The 19,837-nt window shown below is 41.7% G+C and overlaps 1 protein-coding gene across 1 annotated transcript; it reads right to left on the bottom strand.

The window, feature by feature from the left end:
• Nucleotides 1–7,849: 7,849 nt before the first annotated feature.
• Nucleotides 7,850–17,012, bottom strand: LOC140318406 (LON peptidase N-terminal domain and RING finger protein 3-like). The gene is made up of 12 exons (XM_072396218.1): nt 16,165–17,012; nt 13,734–13,852; nt 13,516–13,638; nt 13,254–13,370; nt 12,919–13,117; nt 12,762–12,834; nt 12,505–12,619; nt 12,271–12,392; nt 11,356–11,514; nt 11,090–11,252; nt 10,821–10,970; nt 7,850–10,178 (listed from the first exon to the last, which is right to left on the bottom strand). Exons 1-12 carry the CDS (start codon nt 16,859–16,861, stop codon nt 10,020–10,022), a joined length of 2,196 nt encoding a protein of 731 aa, XP_072252319.1. The 5' UTR covers nt 16,862–17,012; the 3' UTR covers nt 7,850–10,019.
• Between the last annotated feature and the right edge of the window lie 2,825 nt (nt 17,013–19,837).

Here is a 19,837-nt window from a genome sequence, read left to right as displayed (position 1 = left end):
AGTAGGCAGCATGGGGTTTATTGTCTTCCAAACCACCAACCTTCCGATTGGTAGGCGACTGCTCATCCTCCTGAGCTACAGCCACCCGTGCAACAGAGATGTGAAGCAGTCCTCAGACACAGTGGTTATACAACCAAATATTAGTTCAAATGTTTGCAAAGAAAAATGCAGTCTTCACTTTCTGTAAAGTGTTATTATTTGGCTTTGTTCTTAGACATTATGTATTCATATTCTATATTTTACTAAATAACCTATGTTCCTAGCTGGTACTTTTCCACTCTACTCATACAAACGCAATGTATGTCCTTGAGTGGTCCAAGACTTTAGGATGACATTGCGAGACAAAACAACAGGGTCAGACAGAGCGTCTCTATTGGGTTAGATAGGTCTGCTACGTTAGATACACGCCTAAAACAACACTCACGCACGCGTTGTTTATCACATGCTTTGAACATAACGAAGACAGTAGTAAGCCTGCTCATGCCACTAAAAACTGTCCAATTATACTCTGTCAAGTGTGAGTACAACCTCTGTGAGATAAAGCTGAATATAAATATGAAATGTTTCCAGATATCGGGGCTCGGCCTGACGGATTTCCTGCGAGGAAATGTGACCACTAATAAATACTGTGTTTAACTTAAGATTTCTCCAGCTTGTTCTCCGGCTTCCAATGAAAGAATCAGGCTAACAGTATTTTAGGACTCGGAATGAACTTGGAATGAACTCGAAAATCCGTCAGCAAAATAAGAACATAGATAGTTTAGTGAGCTAGTCATACAGAATATTAATACATGTCCAAAAACAAAGCCAATTATTACAATACGGTCGTCCTTGTGGATTGATTAATTTGGCAAAGCAATTAAATACTAACATAAACATAGTTTTAAATAATCTTTTTTTCCTCATAGATTATTTTATAGTTACACACTGCACCTTTAAGGGACAAAGTCAGACAGATTAACCATCTGGGAACATTTATATAAGTAGAAAAATTCATGGCAATCCATCCGGTACTCTATCATCAACAACAGACGGACTGGTGTCGTCCCTAAAAGAGTCACTGAGACATTTGTTGCTTTGCTTTATAACTGACAACACCCCTGTGTGACACGTGTCCTCCATTTCTATTACATTTCTTTTTTTACTTTGTCCAAGTTTCTGAATCTGACTGACTGACCTACATTTGCAGAACTTACATAAATTGTCTTCCTTTCTGTCCAGCCTCAGCGTTCGCTCTCAGCTGAACATTGGAATTCTGCACATTTATTTTGTGCAGCTAAAACATTTTAGTGACGCGTATAAAGAAGAGCTGTCAGCTTGACTGGTTTAAGTTACGAAATCCAAAAGCTTGAACCTCTTTGCCAGTACATGTTGTTATCTTTTGCTGTCTCTTACATTCACACATATCCCTTCACACATCCTCTCCGTGCAATGCAAGATGAAATTTCTTTTCGCTCACCAATTATCAATTCCAATACTTTTGTCCCTATCAACAGGATTTTCTTGGCTCCTCACACTTCGTTCTGCCTCGGTTATCTCACCACACACACACAAACACACACACACACACACACCACCTCCCTCCTTATCCCTGGCAAACACTCTGCTTCAGTTCGTGTCCACTGGTGGTTTGCTCACTTGTCCCCAGATGCCCGTAACTCAGAGTATTGTTTATCTGACCCAGATTTATACCATATGCATGTAGTACAGATTTACTATCAGTCAATTAGGTTAAATGCCCTTTTTCTTCCACTAACAGATGACCTAAAAATCTGAAACAGTGAGTAACTAGCTGATTCTATATTCAACTCGTTTATGGCAGGGTTTGGACATCTCCGATCATGTTGCCAGCGCTGCATTCATTTCAGGCAGGTCATGCTGAACTTCATTCCTCCTCTTCCACTCCCTGTAACTACATTCTAATCCTGTTGTCTCACTGGTACGGGGTGGATTTCATAGATCAGAAGAGTTTTAATAAACAAAGATATAAAACAGTGATGTGGAATCTGATAAAATGGTTCAACCATGACAAAACATCTTGGGTTTGACTGTAACAGCTATATAGCATCAGTTGAGATGAGAAATATTTTGATGCCTGACAATAACAAACCATAAAAAACAATTAAGGGGAAGTTACAAAAAGAATACAGGGCAGTTAAGGTTGCCAAAAATTTTCATAATTTCATAGTGTCCTGTATTTTGCTCTGATTTCATGCTCTGGTCTCTTTAAATGTGACATTTTCCAGAAAACAAAAATGTTTCTGTTCTTGGGAGCATATATTAGTCTGTCTTCAGTCACCAGCAAGTGTAAAACTCCCCCAAAACAATAAAGCCAGCTTTGTTCTGTTGTTCTGAAACGTTCTGTTGTCAGCTGTATTGAGAAGCATGCATCTTACATCTGCCGCCAGCCTCAGAGGACATGCGAGCCCGGTGGATAAACTGTATTAGAGGGTATTGGTCCAGCAGAGTTACTAAAGACTGTGTATGAGCTGTAACCACTTTTCAACAGACTATAGAGCCAATAGAGTATGTATCTATATCTATATAGATACATACTATATAGATATATAGATATGGTATGACTGATTGATGGTTCAGCCTCGAGCTGTAGCTGTTTCAGAGGGGGTCAGACAAGAGCCACTGTGCTTAAACCAACAGTTATTTCAACCAAAGCCTGTCTCATACATCTTTCATACAAGCCTGCCCCCCCAAACTTTTAGTTTGTCTCCCTTACTGTTTTATTGTGTCGAGCCTGATCCCTTGTGTTTTCTTGTTCTTGTTCAACACCTGGAGTCGTTTAGCGAATCACCACCACCTGCCTTTTGTTAGTCATTTGCTCCCTCAAAGTGAATTCTCCTTGGTTTCTGTTAGGAAAATTAATAAGAATACTCAGGGATACTGTCTGAAATTCAATTAATCATGTTGTAACAAGGGAATATCTACATTCAGAGGCTGTGATGCAAATGTTCCAAGATACTAAGTTCTAAACAAGCTCTTATAGGGTAAACAGACGGAGCCTTGCATTTTGTTCATACGAGTCATGAGACATTCCCCTCTGCCCTTCTGGGAGCAGACAGTGGTGTTGATTATGCCGAGGCTGTGGCATATCCTCTTTTCGGAGCAGACTGTGCCGCTGATACCACCAAGGCTGTGGGACGTTCCCTTTTGAGAGCACTGAGAGCAGACAGTGGCGACCTCCGAGTGCAGCTGTTATTCTCATGTATGGGTACAATAGTTGTAACATAAGCAGTTATACAGACATAGAAATGATTATGATTATGTGAGCATAAAGGATAAAAATTATTCCGTCAGTTTCCTTTGTTCATGGCCAGATCCTCATCAGTGCTTGGAGTTTTCTTATTAATTGGTATTGTGCTTTTTTTTGCCTTGGCAGCACATTTAGTTAGTTTTACCAACAAAGTCACTGCTTCCTTCACCTACCTGTCTTCAGCCTTTAGGTCCTGTGTTTGGGTCCTTTCTCTCCCTCTGCCCCAGCCATGAATGGCAACAGGAACCATGATGTCTTATTCACGCCTCCTTGATGTTTTACCTCTTTTGTTGTATTACAAATGTAACTAAATAAAAGTAATGCATTCTTTCTGTTTAATGGTGGGTGGCATTTCATGTTTTGGGTGCATTAACACCACCTGCATTGTTGTAGTTTGGGATGTAGTAGATGTAGTTGGGATCAAGTATGAAAGTGGCTCAATTTCCTGTGTCCTCAAAAGCGTCAGACACCAAGCATGGAGATGACACAAGCTTTTTCAAACACTCCCTGAGTCTGTTGCTTCTTTCAACAATTGACTGAATGTTTATTGTACAAAAAAGTGAAAACTAAAGATTTTCCTGTGCAGATAAAAAACTGTAGTAAGCAGATTCAGGACTAGCACACTCATGCTCCACAGAATCACTAAACAAAAACCGAAGCGAAATGAAACCAGTGTCAAAGAAGCAGCCATGGAAAGGTCTTGTCAGATTCTTTAAATTCTCTCACCTTTCCTTAACCTCGTGATGTTTTCCAGTAAGGTCAGGGAAACAGAGCTGAGGAGAGGACAATAGAGGGTCATTTTTAAAAAAATGTTTGACTCAACCCCTAGAGCTGGTCTGTTTTTAGATGATCTATATAACAAAGAAACCAGTGTTGTTAGAGAGCCTGAACATATTCTTATCTATCATAATTTTTCTTATCATTGCCATACCATGAGAAATCTAGCAGCCGATCTGTGTAAACTGTTAATTGGTTTGGTGTTTTTTCCTCTTTGTATGTCTCTAGATCCAGAATAGCAATGACAAAAAAAATCTTACTTTTCCGCTCAGGAGTTCCTTTGATAAACCTGTATATACTGAATTAGTTTTTTGTGTTGTTAATTTGTCATAAGCATCTTTATGCTCAATTACACATACCTTTATCTATCTTTATTTATTATTGAATGTAAGAAAAAAATCTACCTGTGGGCAATTAAAGCATCATATAATCTCAGTGTTCATATATATTTGTGCTGTTGGGAAACATCTGAAACCGCAACAGCACCAAGCTAGCAGAGTGTGGACTGGGGAGCTCTCTAAACAGTTCAGAGACAAACAGGGAGTCCACACGGGTTGGGTTATAAAAACATATCGAATATCCCTTTAAGCACCATTAAATCCATTATTGATACATGGAAAGAATAAGACACCACAACAAACCTGCCAAGTTATGGCAGACCACCAAAACCCATGTAACAGGCTTGAAGGGCATTAACTATGGAAGTGACAAAGAGGCGAAAGGTAATCCTGTAGTAAATCCACAGCAGGGAATTGTGTGTCTGCCCATAGGGCCGCTTTAAGGTGTGCATTCCCAAAGATGGGCACTATGGAAAAATGTCCAGAAAAAGATTGCTGGATTCAATTGTTGGATTTGACTATGGAAACCTCAAGAAAATCTAAAGTTAAAACGTCTTAGCTAACTCTCTTAAAAACATAACAGGCATATTTCCCACAGTGCTCATCAAAAATGTTGTAATTCTTTTCTCTTTTAGTTATCCATCATCACTGTAATGGAAACAAATTTTCCTTGCATGAGAAAGTAGAAGTAGTATTGAAAACAATGATTCACTGAAAACTTCAGGCTATTGTGTTTTGACTGCATTCAGCTGAGATAAGATATTGTGAATTATTGAAGACTAAATCTGTGACGCAACCAGTGATCTGAACTACTGCTGCTTTCTTTCTTTCTTTCTTTCTTTCTTTCTTTCTTTCTTTCTTTCTTTCTTTCTTTCTTTCTTTCTTTCTTTCTTTCTTTCTTTCTTTCTTTCTTTCTTTCTTTCTTTCTTTCTTTCTTTCTTTCTTTCTTTCTTTCTTTCTTTCTTTCTTTCTTTCTTTCTTTCTTTCTTTCTTTCTTTCTTCGCCCGAAGGACACCGAGATATCAGACTTGTGTGTGCTCCCCTTTGTTCTTAGTTCCATGCAGGGTCAAGAACACAGTTTGTTTGTTTGTTTTTTTTTTGGTTTATTCACAACTTCAGACTGTACCTTTGCACATTATTGCCTACTAAAGTTTTACTTCTTAAAAAGAGACATAAACAAAAACATCAGAGAGATGTCAAGACACATTCATCTTGCAAAAATTCATATTTACACATTAAGAGGCTGTGACGTTATAGGACAGTTCAACAATGTTTGAAACAGGACATTGAGCAACTCTGGTCAGTTCACAGATCATTTGATTTTACACATGAAAATATCCAGATGTTTGCAGGACTTTTTTTTTTCAAAAGGTGAAAGAACAAGAAAAGGTGCTGCTGTAGTCCTTGAAAACAGCACTGAGCCTCACTGTCTTCTAAATGACTTAAACAGAAACCCGACAAAGCTGCTGAAATTGATCCAAGATGCTTCTAAATTTACCACTGAGGATTTGCTGTGCTTTTGAAGTAGATCTAATCTTTTTTTCAAGATAAATCAACATCATCTCTGAGAACTTTGAAAAGAATGTTAAACTTTTGAGCAACGATGGGCCAAGCACAATATCTAGTTTTGAATCTCAAATCCCACTTATGTACACAGACGAACAACAACAGGAAGACAACAAATTAGGAAGCATACTTTTAATCTGTTTCTGTCAGTGCTCAAGAAGTAAGAGGTAGTTAAGCTTCCTCACAAGCAAACAGCTGAATTCTGATAGGTCAAGATGTTAACAGCCAATAGATATGAGCCCATTGCCAATGGATTTCTTGGATGACCAAAGATCTAAGAGAACTAACTGGAAGTGATTATGAGCCAATTCTGTCACAAACCTGAGCCTGCAGAGTTTGTGCATCGCAGCGATGGTGTGCTTTGTTGACAAAATGCTAAAAGCCAGTCAGAAAAGGTTTGTGCCCATGTTTCAGCATGTTCCCAAACCGTACCTTGAACTCATCTCGACCTTTAAGGATTCAGTACTTAAAAATGAGACAATCACCACTGCGTATATAACCCAAATTAGCTATAGCTTTTTTTATCTATGAAACATCTTTTCTATACATGCGTCAGTGATGACCCAAGCTACAGTTTCTCCACAAGATGAAAATATCTTCAAATTCTGTATATTTGAAAAGCAGAAAATTTGTCTCGACTGGAGTTTCTATTTACTCTTCTGCAAATCAACCAACTGGAGAGGATGAAGGTTAGTTTGTCACTTGCTAGTATGTCAAAAAAATTGAGTCCCCCAATGCTTTTAAAAGTTGATATCAATTAATTGTAGCAATTACATACCTAATCTTGTTCGAGGCTATCATTTAAATCCAGCAAGTCTAATAGAAGCGAATTTGGCAACTTAAATTAGCTTTCCTACCAAAACTTAAGTAGCTCAAATTGGCTATTCTAAACAGAACAGCTTGTTTAACTTCGATTAAAATAAAATTTGAAAGCAATGTTAAACAATAATGTGATGATCATCAGACCATAAATGTTCTCTATTAATATGCTTTTTGAACATGTTGTGGAAAAGGCAGCTAGCCCAGCAGCAATATTTGTGTAGCCTTGCAGCATTAAAGGATTCGTCTTTGATTTATTTTTCAATTGGGATTGTCTTATGATCGGTCAGTTTAGAGGTTAACGGGACAAGCTAAGCTAACAGCTACTCAAAAAAAGTTTTTAGATAGCAAAAAATTAGCTAATCTGGTAGCCACGGTCTGAAGAAGCAGTTAGCCTGGCTCGCTCTCAGGGACTCTTCCTGACTCTCCAAAGTGAGAGTGCTCTGATGGCCATAAGTAACTCCACAAAACACCACTTTAAAAACAAAGAAATATCCCGTCAAGTGCTACTAGACTGTCTAGTGGCTTTGATGTTAACTCACGGACATTCAGATACAAATATCACCAAAAAAAATGTAAAGAGCCCTCACTAGTAGCCATATTTTAATATTGTAAACATGTTTGGACTGTAAACTGCACAGAAATTCTGAGGTCGATAAATAGTTGTTTCAGTAAGATGTTAAAAGACGGTCGGGGGGGGGTTCTGATTTAGGTTGTGGTTATTGCACCACATAAGCTTAGTTGCAACTGCAGTTTAAGTGCAGGATGAAATCATAATTCACTCAAATCCATGCAGCAAGAATGCTTCAGCTTTTAAAATGCATAATGGGAACATGCCTGTCTTTTTTGTTCTTTAACCTAACACAGCTTTACTCACTGAGTAGAACAGGATGATCAGATGTAGTTTCAGTTTAGGTGGATTTTCCCTTTACTTCAACCTGTTAACATCAATCAGGAAACACATTTACGGATACATGGATCAAAGATTTATCAGCGATAAGCCTTTACACTGGATGTGCGATTACATTCCGCTGATGGATGTTCCCTTTCTTGTACAGTTTGAGCAAACAATACTCAAAACTTCTTTAGCAGTTTTCGTTTATAACATTGACAAAGATTACAGGGGCAGTTATCAAATACTCAGGAGTATTTGGTAGTAAATGTCTGTCGAGACGACTACTTCCCTGTAGAATTCGACACACAATAGATTACAATGCCGTTATTACAGTACATTGTGTAGTTCTGCAGTTTATGTCATATTGCATCCATCTGAGGTGAAGAATTGGAATTGCACATCAGTACCATAACCAGCTCATTATTAATAGTTCTCCAGCTTCCAGCATTACATGGCTTTGGCCCTTTACAAAATATAAATGTGGATGCTTTGACATGAGTCTCCCTGCACGGTGACACACCAGACAAACACACCAGTTAATAACGAAAATGGTAAAATACAAAGAACCTCATTGACATAGAAACGTGTACAAAACAATAGATTCCAAAAAGCAAAGCTAAACAATCTCTCGCATCTTTCGGAGATTAGCTGTCGCAACATGAAAAACAATCCTGTCACAGACATCAGCAAGGCCTCGAGATTTTTTTCTTTTTCTTTCAATGGCACATCTTTCCCAAAAATACGTTGTGTTGTATTTGCTGTGAAAAATGTGGTTTTGAAGGAACATCTTTCCTTAAAAGGGTGGGATAAATGGACTTTATAATAAGCCTAGTTTGTAAATAGATCCACTTTGTGTTTGTCTTTCTATAGAAGGCACTGGCCTTTACCCAGAGCACACGACGCTCACGCTCTCATGAATGAAGAGCTTTTGCAGCTGTGCTGGCCTGCTACAAAATGCGTACTTGAGGGACCACATTTACTATTGCATTTAAGACCCCGTTTTAAGTACCGTAGTATTCAGACCATATGACACTAAGGCCTGACTATACCGATTGTTTCCCTTCCTGAAAGCAGAAGCACAGAAATAAGTCAGATTAAATACTGAAAAATGGCCAATCCAGGTGTTCTGTGCAAGTGCATCAGAGAGGCTGCTGACACGAAGGGAATTCATATGTTGACAAGCCAATAACAACACAAAATAGATTTGGGGCACCAGTGATCTAAATACAGACGCACTGGGAGATAATTTGTCTTGAAAATGAGTTCCAGTGGTAGCCACGACGGCTCCACAGTGATAACCAAGGTACTTGGGTCAGATTTTAAATGAAGGAGGTAAAAATTTTTAAAAAAGAGAGCAGCTCAGCATGTTCTTTCATTGTGAAATGTAAACAATGTCACCGCAAGCATAAATAACAAAATAAATAATGGAAAAAACAATTTTTAAAACATAAAAAAAAGGATGATTCAAACACGAGTTAGAAAAGTTGACTCCATTGTTATTCAGCTGGGTAGAGAAGACAGAAGTGGAGGAAGCAACGATGGAAGAGGGGAAAGACGGAAGACACAAGCTGATTGTGATGAGGTAAAGTAAATGTGGCAAAAGAGTGAGCACTCAGCTTTATGTGCAATTAGAATTTCATGCAAAGTATGGGTTTACTTCTCCTTGAGAATAATCATATTTGAACCTTGCTCGTTCCATCATTATTCTCTTGAGTGCATTTATATACCAAGACGGATTATAAGTTTGGTCTCGGAGAATTTCCATGTACATTTGAAGAGAGGATTAACTGATTAATGGTGGATGCCATTAACAGCTAAACAGCCCAATGTTCAGACAGAAAGTTCGGAGTTCAGAGATGTAAACTGCTGAGCTTAGTCTCTTTTTCTCTGCCCATTTACAAGTGTTGCAAGAAATGCAGGAAGAACAGAGAAATGCAAACACGTAGGAGGGCCAGAGGGCGAATGGCTAAACCTGGACAGATGAAGACATTTCAGCCCAACACCTTTAAACAATGTTGGGCTGGAACGTGATTAATCCCACTTAATGACACACATGGAAATCGTAGTAACAATAAGAGATCTGATTCACCCTCTGTCTGAACATAGCTTAGAGTTGCATGTCCTCCTTCCTCCGTAGTTTTCTGTGTGAGGTGAAGAGGGAATTAAGCATGGAAGATATTCATTCATCCAGATCTTCATCGTCTTTGTCGCTGCCTTTTAAAAATTTGCCGTTGATGTGTTGAAATCCATGCTACAGCTGTGAAGGTGCCAACGACATCAGTTCTTGGCGCACACAAAGGAAGACCAGTTCAACTGCTGCCTTGGGGGGGGGGGGGTTGTTCCTGCAGTCTCCATGTCACCGGTGCCTGCTCTGCGCCATAAAGAGCAGCACCTTCCGGATGCCGCTGAGACGGTCTTTCAGAGAGGTGAGAGCGAGAAACGGTAGCTGGGCTCGACCTTCTAACGGAAGGACAGCTACTAACCACCAACACCACGAAGGGCCGTTGGGACTGGCCTGCAAGAACACAGAGGAAGAAGGAAGCACAGTGAGAGGTGACTGCGTCATGCTCATTTTGCTTTTGCAAGCTCCATTAGAGACACCCAGACCCGGAATTACAGTCCATCAAGTAACATTAACTTATACATGTTTAGAATGTTTTTTTATATGATCCTACACTTTATGTTTCAACCACAAAGATCCATTTCAGCCTCATCTCCTCAGAAAACACCATTCCAACCACTGTGTGGTTTGTCAACAGGCAGATGGGCAGGAATGTTCACCAACTGACCAATGTGAGAGGCCTTCTGTGCCAGTTACCTCAGGTTGGCCAGGCCTGGGAAGGGTATCAATGCTCTTTCATTTCCTCAAATTATACACCGATCAGACTGTGAGTTTTAAGTAGCATCAACTCCTTTTCCTCTGAAGTCTCCCTTGTTTGTACCTTGATTCATGTTCTTAAAATAAAACGCTGCACCACTCCTGTTGATTCAATACCCCCGAATAACTTCACACTCAAATTTTGGATCATTTTCTTCAACGACAAGCTCGATCCCTTGTGAAATGTACTTCTTTTTATGTTTTACTGGAACTGACTTATGTTTCGGTTCATGTTTTAATGGACATGTGAGTACATGTGTGTTTCAGTGTGTTCCGTACCTGAAGTTCAGAGTCTTTCTCAGGCATGGGTCCAAAGTGTCCTTCAATCCGCTCCTTCTGCTCAGTCTTCAGAGAGTTGACCCAAACCAGGGCCTGATCATACACCATGTCGTGCAGAGTATGCAGCTCCCGCTCTGCTACACCCTCAACCTGCACACACACACACACACACCTTTGAGCTGTAACATCTTGTGGTAAATCCCTCTGAAACCATTTCTTGTGCATTCCACCATCCCTCTCTGATGCATGTCGTTCCTCCACCAGCATACCTTAACATCCTCCAGGTACTCGATATCAGCCGTGTTGTATCCATCCCTCTCTCTGTGCTGAATGACTTTAAACCTCCGTCTGCCAATTGTGTCCACCACCGAACGGCCGTCTGAGAAGAACTTAACATCGCGGATCTCCAGCAGACACCCGTAGTCTGCGAACCTGGAGGTAGAGGGGAGGAAACGTTACATTTTCTGGATCCCGACGCTCAGCTCTGAAACATCTAACCAGGCCAGCACAGACGCTCAACCTCTTTAGCACTGACCCTTTGAGGTCATCTCCCAGACACATGCCAAAGCAGTTGGTTCCCGTCTCCATGCATCTGCGAATCATCAGTCTGTAGCAGGGCTCGAAGATATGGAGAGGACATGGCACGGTGGGGAAGGCCATTGTGCACACAAATATAGGCACATTCTTGTTAAGGCTGGGCAGAGACAAAAATAGAGGAGAGCGCGTTTAGTCTGATGAACACCAGAGTCATAGTGCAGAGAAGTGTCACAAACAAGCCTCCAAACTTAAAACCCTCTGAAAAGAAACGGTCAGAAAAACAAAAGCTTCGCTTTCCCTCAGTCAGCGATAAGACAAATCAAATCCTAGTTTCTGTAGCTGCTTTGTTTGCAAAGCTGAGGACTTTGTGGCTGAAATGCTGATGAGATACAGCAGGGAGAGGGTTAAAGGCCTGGAAGCATTTTGAATGCTGTGTGCTGCAGGTCATGTGCCAAACCAAGACACTATTTTTGCTCTACAAAATTGCTACTTTTTAGGCTCAAAGTGCTTTTTTCTCCCACTGATTGCTGTAAGATAATAGTTACGTTCCATGCTTCTGAGGTTCTTTATTAGAACCCATTCGCTTCTTTTAGGCTTTTTCTTTCAAATAGATCTGATTGTTACGGTCATGATCGGGCAACACTGGACGGTGTTGACGGCATTTAAGATGATTTCTATCTCCAATTTGGCCACTTGATGTCACTAATTGCTACCCACTCTTCCCTTTACAGCGTTCTTTCACTGGGGAAACAGGTTTGCATTCGGAAAGTGAAACTTGATGCCTGACAGAGTCAGATGTGTGCCATTTTGTGCCGTGTAGAGTAGGTCAGTGGGTCAAACAAGAAGAAGACATTCACAGAGTCACACAGAGAAATGGAGCACAAACAACAAGTCAGAGAGCCAACAAACTCACTTGGAGAGCTCAGCCATCTCATCCTTGTGGATTTTCTGTCTTTCCATGAGCTCAGAAGGAAGATACTGAGATATCAGGTTCTCCATTAATACCGTCTTACTGTACTGCCTCTGGACCAGGTACTGAGGAGAGAAGCAGAAAGATTTAACTTCAGCTTTATGCAGACGTGTCATGTACGTTCCAGAGCATCATGTTGGTCTGCTTGGACTCCGGGGGGCACAGCACAGCGCGTACCTCAGACAGTTCTTCTTTGCAGAGTGGACACTTTGGGTTGTGGTCCAGACATCTCTCCAGACACCGAAGACAGAAGGTGTGACCGCACGGCGTCGTCACCGGCTCATAGAAGAGTCTGGATGGGAAACACACAGACGTGCAACACAAAGCCTTAGAATCAGCCTTAAACAGAAAATGTGCTTGTTTCCTCTGGAGTCTTTTAGCTTGTTGCAGAGCAGGGTTTTGTTGGGTCAGTAGCTGAATGAATGAAATCTCACCTCATACACAGCGAACATTCCAGATCTGTTGGGTCCAAGAGGCCTCCAGCCCCAGAGCTCAAACAATCCGGCTCTAAATGAAGACATTGTCAGACAGTGAATAAAACACAAACACTGCCAACAGGGAGGGTACGCTCGTGCTCAGTTTTCAGCTCACCAGATTTCAGTTTCTTCTGATCGTCATTCCTCTCCTGTCGCTCCTCTTCTTCGTCAGAGCTCCTCCGTTTCCGTTTGAGGAGGAGGCAGTGGTTGATCCTCCGGCTCTCAGGCTTCCCGAATCTCCCCTCTGACTTATCGGTTGCAGGCAGAGTGGAGGCAAGACTGGAATCTGAAGACAACGAGCCAGGACCGTGGGTCTGAGAGAAAGACAAACATGGTCGAGGGGGTAAAGAAAGTGAGTCGCAAAGAAGAAAATAACGACATCTAAACCAAAGAGAGACCTCACAGTTGATGACACACTTTGATATGACTGTCACGGGTGGGCATCTTTACCTGGAAGGGAGCACCGATGCTGGCTTTGGTGTGTGCTCTGGAAGACAGTATGCTGGAGTAATCTGAGATGTGTTCAGGGACCTGATCAGTGACTGGAGCCAGAAAATCACTGAGGAGCTGACAGAGGACAACAAGCAACGACAGTTATTGTGCGTTCCTGTAAAGCTGCATGCATTTGATAATGCAATTACTCCCAAAGCATGAATTATAAATGTAATCTTGCTGACATGATATTTCAAAAGGTTAGAACTACTGTGTTTACCTTGTGAGCCTCATTCTTGGCCAGTCTACAGTCCGGCTCAATGGACAAACAGACCAGGTACTCTCTCAGAGCCTCTTCTGTCCTGCCCAGTGACACCAAAGCCTGGGCCTTACGAACATGACCCTGCAGTCAACGGGAGAATTTTCTTGTTTTACTGATGCTGGAAACCAATGTATGAGCATGTGTGTCTGAGCCGTCTGTTTATCTCTCAGCCTTACCTTGGACCAGCGAGGCATCAGTCTGCAGGCCATCTCAGCATCCCTCAGAGCCTTTTCGTAGCGCTTCAGACTGGAGTGAATCTGGGAGCGGTTACTGAACAGTATGTGGTCTGTGGGTGCTGAGGAGGACAGTTGGTGAGAGAATGTGAGTACTATTACACGGCAAATAATTGAAAATTAAAAAAAATAAAATAATAATAATCAAATGAAGAATTGTTCCAGTAAAAAAAATCCCTGAGGATAGTGAAAAATATCCATTGAGATTTCACAGTGAAACAGAATCAAAATAAATTGTGTTAAACTCTCATGTGTGATTAATAAATTACAATCAGTCTCTCATCAAAACACTTCATCAGTCCACTGATTTGACAGTCTTATCTTCTGCCTTAGATCATTCTGTAAGATTTCTGATTCCCACATTAAAGCAGCCGTTTCTCCTCCTCATGTGGAATTAAAGAATAAAATCTAAATCCACGGCCACTTTTTCCCACGTCAGGTGAAGCTGAATTTGCAGGTGCTATAAGGCCACAAGCAGCATCACAGAAAGCCCGCTTTAAATGGATCAGTATCCATATTACAAAATGCGTTCTGGAAAAAAAAAAAAATGCTGCCTTACAAAACCATGCAGCACTATCAAGGTCACCCACATTCAAGGTTTCATAACTAGAAAAACTTATGCAAATGTCGCAGTTAGAGAACCTAAACGCTCTCCTGCTCCTGTGTGGGACACACATATTAAGTCTGTTACATAAAAAAGATTAGAAAAGGAAGTGTTGGAGACATTCAAACATGGAGCTAATCAGCCATGATATTTGTACAAGCAGGATGCACGAAGTATTGACTAGCAATGCACTCACTGCAAGCAGCCTCTTTGGGCTCACACACACTTGTGCTACTTGTAATTCTGAACACACTCTACTCACTCAAAGTCAAGACTGCTTACACATATCTGCTACACAACCCTCAGCCTCATCATGACCTTGATCCAATGCTAAGATCGCCGGTTTGAAGGTGATGCTGGGGATCAGGTTTTTTTCTTTTGATGGTGCTCAGTGATCATACAGCACACACTCTCTCACTGTGACATCCCACGGGCGGACGCGGGCACAAAATGCACTTCTTTTCAAATGTTTTGAGATATATGTCAAAATATGGGTGTCAAAATCCACCGGTGTGTATGATAATCGTGATACCGAACAAAGCAAATGACTGGATCTGATAGTATCTTGAAGTGACTTCAGCTGCTGAAAACGAAACACTTCTGAGGGCAGACTGTGTAGTTTTCAGACTTTTTAAAAAAGAAAACAATGAAAAGTAAGTTTTCTATGGATATCACCATCATGGCGTTGTGGTGAATGCTTTCAGCCACCATAACAGTGCAGAGAAAATCAGATCCCCTACAGTCCTAATGGAAATTTGTCCTTGTGTAAAATGTTCATAGAAAACTGTAAATGCCATCATCACAATTAGGACAAATAGGACCATTCCCATTCAATTGTACCGTAAAGATTTTATCGGGCTACTCATCAGGCTCTGATACAATCTTATATTCCTGCTTTGAATGACACAATGGTGCACTCGCAGTTCCTGAAAACAGTCGAGGACAACTCGCGTCTATTATTGTGCGTCTGTCCAGGGTCTGTCCAGCTCAACAACAATAGGCGCTGCCGTCAAAAAACAGCCTGTCTTTCGGCCAAACGTTGACACGGAGCACGGAAGATTTTGGCACGCGGACAGGAGTCGCGTGGCAGTGAATGAAATAGTTTCAAACTTACACAACGTAAAGTGGCAGAGCTGCTGCAGCACAGCACTGTGAGCTAAAATGGGGTCAGGCCAACTATCCCAGCCACAGAAGAGGAGACTTATTCCTTCATAACATAGCTTAATCACTGTGAAGCAGACGAAAAATAACGCCAACGGCTTCACTATTTTATTTAATTTTTTAAAAAAAAACTAAAAAAAAACCACACTTGATAAGTTCATAAATAAAAATGTGTCACGCCGCTCGTGCTACAGTAGGGCATTTAGGTGACCTGGAATAATACCCTTGACCTACATTTGCTGTTTGGCTGTTACACAATGAAGGAGGTGAGGGAGGCTGGTTACGTGCTGACGTAATGTTTGGTCCACTAGCCCAGCCTACATAAGCGTGTTATCCAACACATGGTGACGGCTCTCAGATGTCTGAGAGCAGGCAAAGAGTTACGAGGCTACGTAACGCTGCCACTGACTACATGACACACTTATGAGACAAGTGGGAGTGTGTTATGTATCATACAGCTGTGTCATTATTTCACAGCAGTTTTATAACAAAACATCTTACAATGCTGCTGGGACGTTGAACTTGTGAAAGCAAGCAGTTAAAGTTTGAAAACTATGTACTAAAGTGCCGCAACACAAGCATACATTAGTAAGTGGTTCAGCGTCCTACCTATCAGAATGGCTTGGTTGTATTTTTCGAGCGCCGCTTCCATCTTCCTCTCGGCGTACAGCCCGTTGCCCTCCCGCCTCAGCTGGCCGGCCTGGTGCAAGGTGGGGAACCACTTGGCCAGAAGGTTACTGAGGACCACATTCACCCTGTAACTCTGCCCGTCGGCCACTCTGGAGCTGTCCCTGCACTCTTTGCACATAACCGGCCGCTCCATCTCCTTCCTCTCTCTCTCCAAGCATTTCTTACAAAAGCAGTGTCCGCACGGCAGAGTCACGGGCTCGAAAAGAAAGCTGAGACAAATTCCGCAGGAGAAGTCCTCGTACCCGCCACCTGTGGCACCGTCACCCGGGCGTCCAGACCTTTCAACCCTCGCCTCCTCTCCCGTCCTCGAGCTGCGGCGTTGACTCTCAGCCCGGTCCTGTTTTCTGGTACTGCCCGACAGGTACTCAATGAGGGTAGCCAGGTGAACAGGGTCAAGTTTCTCTATCTCCGAGGCTTGTCGGTACACCTCGAAAGCTTCGGCAAATTTGCCCCCGAATGTGAGCGCGTCAGCCCGCTTCACCATCAGCTCCAGTCGGCTCCCAGCATCTCCGAGTAACGCCAGCTGGCACTCGTAGATATCCGCCGCCAAATCGAAGTTTTTAGACTGAAAAGCTTCTGCTGCGAGATGCAGCATCATTTCACTCTCTGTCTCCATACTGAACAGCCTGCTAGAAGTCTATTCGTTCATCTCCGTGGCGAAAAACCGGCCGGTACTGCAGCTGCCATCTACGTCCATATCCCCGGCTGCAAAGTACAGACAGCACTGCATGCTCCCGGTCAAGTCCAGGAAGCACCGATGTGATTCTCAATGGACCAAGGAGAGGGGTAAAAAAAAAACGTTATGTAAAAAAAAAAAAGTGTCATGTGACGCCAGACAGCTGTTCTCATTGGACGAGTTTTGAAAAAACAGTTACAAAACAATCTCGCATGTAATAGTTTCCCTGTCGGGGCAGGGGGGGGGACGGGACTCAGGATCCTGTCTGACCTGCATCCAGGATCCCAGCTGGCGGTGACGGGTCAGTGTGGGCCCGCAGGTGGGGGGACTTTCACAGGTCACTGGTGGTGGGGCTTGAAGGTTCACTGCAGAATCATATAAATCGCATTTCTATCATCTACCCGGAGTTCATATTATGCCCACTGTCTTTATTCGGGACTGTGACCTCCTTAAGTTACAAAATGGGCTGTCTTGGTGGGGTTTATCAGACTCATATGCAAAATAGAAGCGTGAAAAAAAACCACATTCAAGTTTTTTGGTGTGTGTTCCTTCCCTGTGGTTTTAATAAAATAAATGTACACAATCTGAAAGTCACGATACATTTATTACTGATTTTATGGTCCTAGCTGAAAAGCATCATCTGGCAAAAGCTATAAAAAGTCTTATGGCAGTTTTAGTAGGCTATCATGTAAGCAGTTCACATGAGTTGACCTGTGTGCCACAAGTCTTGAGGAGATTTGGAATCGGATATATTCTCTCAAGATTACTTGATCAACTATTTGGTTCAAATCTGAGAGTCTGCTGGCACTGACATGGGACTGACATTCCTGTCGTTATAGTGAGGAAACATTTTGCAAGAGAGTAAAGAGATTTTGTATCTCAAGATATACAGTATTTTGCAAAAAGTCTTGAGCCACCCTTCAATTCTTTATGGCGCCAGGGAACAGGAAACAGGTGCAACAATTTATTGACATGGGCAAACATAAATGGAAGTACATTATATAAGCCAAAAACAGAGTTTGTACAGTTGTAACTAGTTTTATATAATATAACATTATAATTAACATTTAAACAACCTGAACCCTCTTAGACAAGCTTTCTGTAATTCTTTAAGTCTTAAGGAATAGTTCTCCTTCTTGAAGGACATCCCAAAGCTCTTCTTTGGATGTGGGCTGCCTTTTGTTCCGTTCTCTGTCAGATGATCCCACACCGCTTCAATAATGTTGAGGTCCAGGTTCTGGGGAGGATTCATCCCTCCATAAGACCTGTTGTCACTGATTTTCAGTCCACTTCTTGTGTCATTTGGCATAGCTCAGCCTTTTCTCCCTGTTTCCCTTCCTTAAGAACGGCTTCTTGACAGCCACCCTTCCATGGAGACCATTTCTGATGAGGCTTGGGCCAACAGTAGATGGATCAGCTGAAGGTCCAGATGCATCTCTCAGGTCCTGTCTCTGGTCTTTGCTGTATTTTTTCCTCTTTCTTAAGGACATCACTTTCAGATATTGTTCATCTGCTGTAGATTGTTATTTTGATACCTGACACTTCTTCTTTTGTCCTCCACTTGTCCATTTTCTCTCTCTGAAGAATAGACTGATATGCCAAGTTTTCAGCCAATAGCTCTTTGACACTCTCTTTTGACCTTGTTGGTGAAAAAATACTATTTTACATCTGTCAAACTTGTTATCTTTGGTATTTTTCACAGATGCTACAAAGGAAGTGTGTTTGTGACAGGCTGCTAGTACCAAAGTGTCAAAAGATACAATTTATAATTGGTTCTTTGCTGAGTTTGAAATGTGGAGATACAACAGATGCGGTGTTAAGTGGATTAACAAACAAGAACAAAAAAAACATCTCTCTGAACATGGTTGGTACGAGGACTAGGCTGAAAAATTGCAGAAAAAGCAGCCAGTGTCCAAAGAAAAACTGAAATACCTTCATAACACCTGGAGAATTATTGCTTGATGTCACATCGGTTGGTTTTGTTATGTTTTTAGTTCTTGGGTTTTTTCTGGCTCATGTAATATCATAGTCACAGTCAGGTTTTTGTTTATGGTTTTTTTCTCCACAGTTTATTTTTTTTGTATTCCGGCTCAGCTGACATTTTTTTGTTCTTTGTTTAAATTAATCGAGTTTTTACTTTAAAAATATCTGCATCCGGGTCCACTAATCTACACCACGCCACGTACCCAACCAAACCTGACACTTGAGAAGCTTTAAAATGTTACAGGAAACTCTGGATCCTTGGAGTCAAAATGCAAAGAACTGAGGGGTGGCTCAAGACTTTTGCACAGCACTGCAGCATTTACTCCGGACACAAAGATGTTGCCCCTCAGATGTCCTTCCACTGCTTCAGACAGGGCAATGGAAAGCAGCAAAACCTGAAGTGTGACTGAGCCTGACTGCACATTTGGTTATATAACAGCTCACCAGAAATTTGAATTTTTGCCCGTCATTGTTGCATAAAGGTGTTTGCGTAACTATAAAAAATGCAGAATAAATGGCAGACTAAACCGTACTGATTCCCCATCGGTTGAACAGAGGAGGTCCCCATCAGTCTTCTATCATTTTACTCTTAACTGTGAAACAGAAGTCTTTATCTGGCAGATGAATGGATGAGCAAGCAAGAGAATAAAACACACCTTTGCTCTGTTAAACTCACTCTTTGCTCCTGCATACCGATGGATAGTGAATCATAACTGAAGTCCTCTGGTGTTCAAAGCTCACTGTAAGGCCAGAACTAGAAGTAGGTTAAGGTTGGAGTGTAATGACGGAGGTGAAGGGACTGTCCTCAAAGGCTACATGGTATTTTCAGTGCAGTGTGTCACCTATCAGTTTTATTCACTGCAGTCTGCTATAGGCACTTCGGAGTGTGGGAGTGGGGGATTACAGGCTATAGTCGGTCAACCAGTGTCCACC

The sequence above is a fragment of the Leuresthes tenuis genome, unplaced genomic scaffold (genome assembly GCF_036924035.1).
Source record: "Leuresthes tenuis unplaced genomic scaffold, fLeuTen1.0.hap1 SCAF_11, whole genome shotgun sequence".
NCBI classification, from domain to species: domain Eukaryota; kingdom Metazoa; phylum Chordata; class Actinopteri; order Atheriniformes; family Atherinopsidae; genus Leuresthes; species Leuresthes tenuis.
The sequence above is the reverse complement of the archived record's forward strand: the minus strand, read 5'-3'. Positions and strand labels throughout refer to the sequence as shown.

Bases quoted from the DNA above. Each gene is read 5' to 3' on its own strand.
- LOC140318406 (XM_072396218.1), bottom strand. From the start codon at position 16,861: ATGGAGACAGAGAGTGAAATGATGCTGCATCTCGCAGCAGAAGCTTTT. The intron at 11,253-11,355 runs GTCAGTGCTAAA...CTCTACCTCCAG, and splicing joins CTGGGAGATGACCTCAAAGG to GTTCGCAGACTACGGGTGTC. The intron at 10,971-11,089 runs GTATGCTGGTGG...GTGTGTGTGCAG, and splicing joins AGTACCTGGAGGATGTTAAG to GTTGAGGGTGTAGCAGAGCG.